General features: G+C 39.2%; 1 protein-coding gene across 1 annotated transcript; it reads left to right on the forward strand.

The window, feature by feature from the left end:
- Positions 1 to 279: 279 nt before the first annotated feature.
- On the forward strand, positions 280 to 1,206 carry LOC128368352 (olfactory receptor 1-like). The gene has a single exon (XM_053329144.1). The coding sequence runs from the start codon at positions 280 to 282 to the stop codon at positions 1,204 to 1,206; it is 927 nt and encodes a 308-aa protein (XP_053185119.1).
- Positions 1,207 to 6,661: the final 5,455 nt, after the last annotated feature.

The raw sequence follows: 6,661 nt of genomic DNA on the forward strand, positions 1-6,661 counted from the left end.
AAAAAAAAACATCTGTCTGCATTGCAATCTATTGTTCAATTAGTATTGTTGTATTCCTTTATGACCATAATTCATTTATTCATTCATTTCACAGTTATAATTCAGGTCATTGAGGTTAAAGTGTGATAATTTGTTTCCATACATTTGCTTTCCTGTTGTACAGCAGGATTATTTAAAAAGTTGTATTATTTATTATATTTTATAAGACTAATACTGAGCTAGTTTTGCTGGGAATATCTGTATTTCATGGTGTGGCATCTGCATCATATTAGAAAAGAAATGCAGAACTCAACTGAGATTGTGTCTTTTGTGCTGGGTGCCTATGGTAACATTGGACACTTAAAGTACTTATATTTCAGCATAATGTTGTTATGGTACCTTTCCATATGTGTGGCCAACATGGTTGTAATTGTGGTTATATATGTGGACCGAAGGCTGCATGAGCCAATGTATATATTACTTTGTAATTTATTTGTGAATGAAATAAGTGGAAGCACATCACTGTATCCTCTTCTGCTCTCACAGATGTTTTCAGATACCCATGAAGTGACTCTTCCATGGTGCTTTCTGCAGATGTGTTATATCTACACATCAGCTTCTGTTGAGTTTTGCAGTTTGGCAGCCATGGCCTATGACAGATACGTCTCTATCTGTTACCCTTTGCACTACAGTGCCATTATGAACACAGGAAGAGTGGCAATAATCATTCTGTTTATATGGATCTATTCATTTGTTAATTTCATATTCTCACTTCCATTCCTTGTCAGTTTAAAATTTTGTGGAAATGTCATTGACAAAGTGTTTTGTGACCCCCACTTAATAATGAAATTAGCATGTTCAGTTACAATACTCAACAACATATCTGACCTAGTGTTTGCCTTTGTGACAGTTGTTCTTCCATTCAGTCTCATTTCAGTCTCTTACGTGAAGATTTTGGCAGTTTGTTTAAAAACGTCTAAAGAAAACAAACAAAAAGCCATCACCACCTGCACACCTCAGATTTTTTCAGTGTCAAACATGTTTGTCGGCACCATGTTTCACTTTGTTGATTCCAGATTTGATGAGGGTTATATACCGACAAAAGTACGCATTATTTTATCTGTGTATCTCCTCATTGGCCAACCAATGTTCACCCCCTTTATGTATGGATTTAAACTCCCGAAGATAAGACAGTCATGTAAACGATATTTGTTTGATAGAAAATGAATGTTGTTCTGCACATTGCAATAGTCTGTTTAGAGTGAGGAGTGGTCTCTCTGCTCTGTGGAAAAGTAACATGATTCTTTTTTTTGTAGTTTTACATTTTGTAGACAAAAACACTATACATTTTCACACATTATGTACATCATGTGCACAAGGTTTTTTTTTCATGGACTGAAATTCATTCACTAATATACACCAATCAGTTTTACTTTAATGTGTGGAATAATCTCAACTCTAATCTCAAAACTGAGGATATTTTTCTGTCAGTTATTACAGTCAAACACAGACCAACGTGAATAAATGATAATATGTTTACAAGTAAAGAAACACTGTAGGAAAGCAAATATCCTGCAAATCTATTACACATTTAATGACATTCGGTGAAATTTCATGAGGTCAGAACCAGTCAATAGGCCCATTTCTCAACATGATCTAAACCCTTAAATGACCCTTAAAATTGTCACCAGATTTCTTGTATGCGTTAATAAAACTCTGAAAGTTTGGACTTGATATATGAAATTCAAAGTTTCAGGTACTGTGGAGAATTATGGATCAATAAATGGTAATGCTTTAATTTACTGGGGAAGTGTAAGATTATGCTTTTTACCTCTTTCATCTTCACTTCTTCCTCCTCATCTTCCTTTTGATTTTCCTTTTGCTTGTTGTTTCAGTATTCTATGTAAATCTATCTATCTGTCTATGTAAATGTAAATGCTTTCAGCAAGTTTTGGCTACAACGACTGTTATCATTAGTTTCTAATTTAACCCTACATTTTAGTATTTCCAGTAAGTTATGAAAAAAGAGACACAACAAAATGACAAACGCTAACTCCTAGTTTGCAAAAAAAGAAAAGAAAAGGAAACTATCCATTAAAGCTTGCTGCTGGTGGTCTGTGGCTGGTGGACACAGTGGAGCATTTAGCAGATAAAGAGACAGTTACTTTCTCAATAAGCTGATGGAAACCAAAACAGAGCTAGAAGGTAACTGAGTATTGGACTTATATGTGTCAGGTCACCAGAAACACAACTGCATGCTAATGTTGCTCTTTATCTGCTGGATGTGTAAGCAGGCCATCACATGTTGCGAACACATGAAAAATAACAACTCTGTAAGGTTGTAATATGAGTGAGTGATTTTCAGCTTGAAGTGAATTTCTGACCCCAAGTGACCAGAAATTCAAAAATAAATAAATCAACTAATACCACTTTAAAGGTTGTTTTTCTCTGTTAGGACTAGGCTAGAAGAACTAGTCGAAGGCGTGGATCTCTCTGTTAGCTCTGTTAAATGTATGGTCTTTTTATTTATTTGTACAATATTACTCATAGTTTTTGTGACTCGTATTTGACAATGATAACGTGTAACTACGAATCACTCATCAGGAAAGGGAAACGGTCAGCTCATCACTTTGTAAACTCTCTTCTTGCCCACTTACCTACCTCGCCTGTTGAGGTTTTCAAATGTAATCATCAGAGTAAACTTAAAGGAAAAGGCTGAGACAAATAAACAACTTAAGCTATGATCTCGACCACACAGACAAGCAAGAACATCTCTGTATCATCTTTGCATCCATCTAAACATCTGAGGAAAAACACTAAAGTAAATGTGGGGGGATTAAATACTGGCTACCGGCTTAATAAATCGACCACTGATTCTAAGTTAGAACTACTAACTTCTCGCCTATAAACATCTTAAAACTACACAGGGGTAGACAATAAGGAAAATTTGAAGATCACTGGCCCGACTATTGTAACCACTGGCCCAGGTCAACGTCAGGTATAGATCCCAATAATCACGAAAAAGAACAATTTGCTTTAACAGCATTTATTTTTATTTATTTTTTATGGCATGTTTGAGCCAGTCCTGCTGTTAAGCTCCACAAGGTCAGGAAAGTCAGTAAATGGCTTTTCTTTCTTCAGCACATAATAGGCTGTGTGGAACATGTTTTCCATTTGTTTTTTGAACCCTGCTGCCATTTCACTATTGACATGCACACAAGCTAACACAGGAGATGTTACATTCTCTGCCTTCTTTTTAAAGCAGTTTTGGTGTGCGATGCTCTTTTCATGAGGGTCAAAGCCAGTAGCCCGCTCTGCTACATGGCCCTTGTAGAGTGGAGAACTCCTCAAATAAACAAGCAAGAAATAAAAAAATAATTTTTACTGCTCATCCTTTGTAAATATATAAAACTAGCCACTCTACATTTCTATAAAGCAAGTGTCTATCGTTAATTGCCTGTTAAAATAATTGCATCACAATAATCCATGATACAAAAATAGAATTTTTATTTGAAACACCGATGTAAACAAATGGGACACGTGTGCTTGCACGTCTGCGTTTTCAAGCGAGTCCGTCGTTATGAGGACGTTATTTTCTCCGTACTTACACAGCAATGCGTATGCATTATCACGTTATGTTCAAACCGTAGGGTACCTTTTCTCTAACTTACTTGTCTGCATATGAGGGCATTGATCTGCACAGCTCACAGTAGACCTCATTTTTTTTGGCATCGTACCCCAGCCAGTTCCAGCGGTCTCGCCACTGGGGCTGAAACTTTCTCTCCCTTTTCCTTTCGTTTTCCCTCAACTCCTCAGACGACTTTCTCTTTATGGTTTTCTCTTTTTTCCCCGGTGTTTGGCCGGGTACTGGGGGTTTTAGAAACATAATAGCTAGCTTAATAGGCACGAAATACACAGTATCAGCAGCTGCACTGAGCGGCCGCGCGCGTTCTGCGGGAGCGAGCGAGGTGTGTTTACGTCCCACGGAGAGCACAGTCTGGTTGCATTGACGGCTGTCTTTGATCGGGATCACGTAAAGTATTAGCGGTATAGTTACCGAGACGATTTAACAGAAATCATCGCAAAACATTGGAACCACGGGGAATTAATGTGAAGTTAGATTTTTTTTACTTGTTTTTCTTTTGTTTGTTTTTTTTAATCAAGGGCATTATTTTTACTGGCCCCATCGGGCCAGTGGTTGGAGCGTTCTGGTGGCCCTGACGGTTTTAAAAGTACGCCGGGCCACCGGGCCATTTATATTGTCGACCCCTGCTACACTCCAGAGTTTTTCTCCTCTGCCATTGTTTCTAATGTGTTTCAAAACTAGTCATCATCAAGAGCCATGGAGCAGAGAAGGATCAGCCAATGAGTGTGCGGGTCCAACCCACTGGCAAAAATTAATTCTGCTGAAAAACGGCATTATGAAATAAACTTTTATGCAATAAACTATGTTATTATGAAGATAAGGAAGATTAAATTATCATAAGATTATATTTCATAATAATGGATACATATTTCATGATCATGGATACATATTTAATAATGATGAACTTAAGGTTGAGTATGGAGAATGAGCAGAACACCGCCATCTAGTGTCTCAAGATCGTAGTCGCAACAACCAAAAATAATTCCAGCAGTCGGGTTGCCAGGTTCGTTGCCGAGTGTGTCATAGATCAGCCTGTGCCATGTCAAGTGATGAATCATACAGGGTAACGACTAATTTCGACCAATGAATTTTACAACAGTATTTAACATTAGCCAGTCTTCAACTGGAAGTCTTTCTCTGAGTGGTGTGTAATCGATTAGCTAGCTAGTTCTCAACTCAAAATGATTCCTCGTTTCTGTAGCCTGATCAGCGTGAGCAGACCAGCAGCTTCCACAGCAGTGACAGTGAGGCTGAAGGCAGATGGAGACAGGGAGAGACTGAGGTTTGCACAAAGATAGCTGTCAGGCAGTGGTGTGGTGATAATGAATATAGAGATGGGTAAACTGATATATATACTGGCAAAATATAGTATGGTCATATAGCGGAACTAACATTGCCAAAGTTAGTTGTAACGGTTACATTGTAACGGCAGTGGGAGTAGCAGTTAAACCTGTTAAACTCCAAGGTCCCCCCCAATTGGGGGACCCTGAGACTCTCCGCAGCAAAAGGCATAAAACGCTGCCCTAATTATGTAGCAATACAGTCATACTGCACATCAAATTAAACAGGAGAAACTCCGCTACAAGCACATAAGTCATTTTTACACACACCAAACACAACTCAAACACCAAGCATATTGATGATCAAATATCCACTCTCCACATTTCCATTGCTACCGTTTTGATACTTCATGGTACACAAACAAATAGCATCTCATATGAAAGCTAAGACCCTGCCAAGTTCAACAGTACCACTATTATTGCGCTACGACAAAAACTCAGTGACCAGTCAAAGAATACAAAGGTAAATAATCACTTATTTACAGCGACTAACAGATATTCTGTCTTACCTTTGAAGTTTTGTGATGAAAAGTTGTACTTGAGAGCAAAAAACGCTGGTTTTAGTGAGTCCAACATGGCTGTGTTTGTTAACAATTCCATTTCACCCAGTGCCAGCCTACAGTAACTGCGCCGGAACAACAGACAACCCTGGCAACCCGCAATTCCGACGTAAACAGAACGTGACAGCATATCTGACCTAGTGTTTGCCTTTGTGACAGTCGTTCTTCCATTCAGTCTCATTTCAGTCTCTTACGGGAAGATTTTGGCAAAAATTGAAAAAAATGACAGGGCCGGTAGTGTCGAAAAAGTCAAAAATAGGGAAGGGTGGGGGATTGTCCCAAAACTTGCTACAAGGGGCCAGCAAGGCATTGTGTGAAAATTGTGAAGGACTTTCCAAAGCGGGCAAAAATTGAAAAAAATGACAGGGCCGGTAGTGTCGAAAAAGTCAAAAATAGGGAAGGGTGGGGGATTGTCCCCAAACTTGCTACAAGGGGCCAGAGGGGCGGGCTGAATGAAAAATGTGTAAAATCAAGCACCATGAAGGCATTGTGTGAAAATTGTGAAGGATTTTCCAAAGCGGGCAAAAATTGAAAAAAATGACAGGGCCGGTAGTGTCGAAAAAGTCAAAAATGGGAAGGGTGGGGGATTGTCCCAAAACTTGCTACAAGGGGCCAGAGGGGCGGGCTGAATGAAAAATGTGTAAAATCAAGCACCGTGAAGGCATTGTGTGAAAATTGTGAAGGATTTTCCAAAGCGGGCAAAAATTGAAAAAAATGACAGGGCCGGTAGTGTCGAAAAAGTCAAAAATGGGAAGGGTGGGGGATTGTCCCCAAACTTGCTACAAGGGGCCAGAGGGGCGGGCTGAATGAAAAATGTGTAAAATCAAGCACCGTGAAGGCATTGTTTGAAAATTGTCAAGGATTTTCCAAAGCGGGCAAAAATTGAAAAAAATGACAGGGTCGGTAGTGTCAAAAAAGTCAAAAATGGGAAGGGTGGGGGATTGTCCCAAAACTTGCTACAAGGGGCCAGAGGGGCGGGCTGAATGAAAAATGTGTAAAATCAAGCACCGTGAAGGCATTGTGTGAAAATTGTGAAGGACTTTCCAAAGCGGGCAAAAATTGAAAAAAATGACAGGGCCGGTAGTGTCGAAAAAGTCAAAAATAGGGAAGGGTGGGGGATTGTCCCCAAACTTGCT

This window comes from Scomber japonicus, chromosome 11 (genome assembly GCF_027409825.1).
Source record: "Scomber japonicus isolate fScoJap1 chromosome 11, fScoJap1.pri, whole genome shotgun sequence".
In the NCBI taxonomy this organism is placed as follows: Eukaryota; Metazoa; Chordata; class Actinopteri; order Scombriformes; family Scombridae; genus Scomber; species Scomber japonicus.

Coding starts and splice junctions, on each gene's coding strand:
- LOC128368352 (XM_053329144.1), top strand. CDS start 280: ATGCAGAACTCAACTGAGATTGTGTCTTTTGTGCTGGGTGCCTATGGT.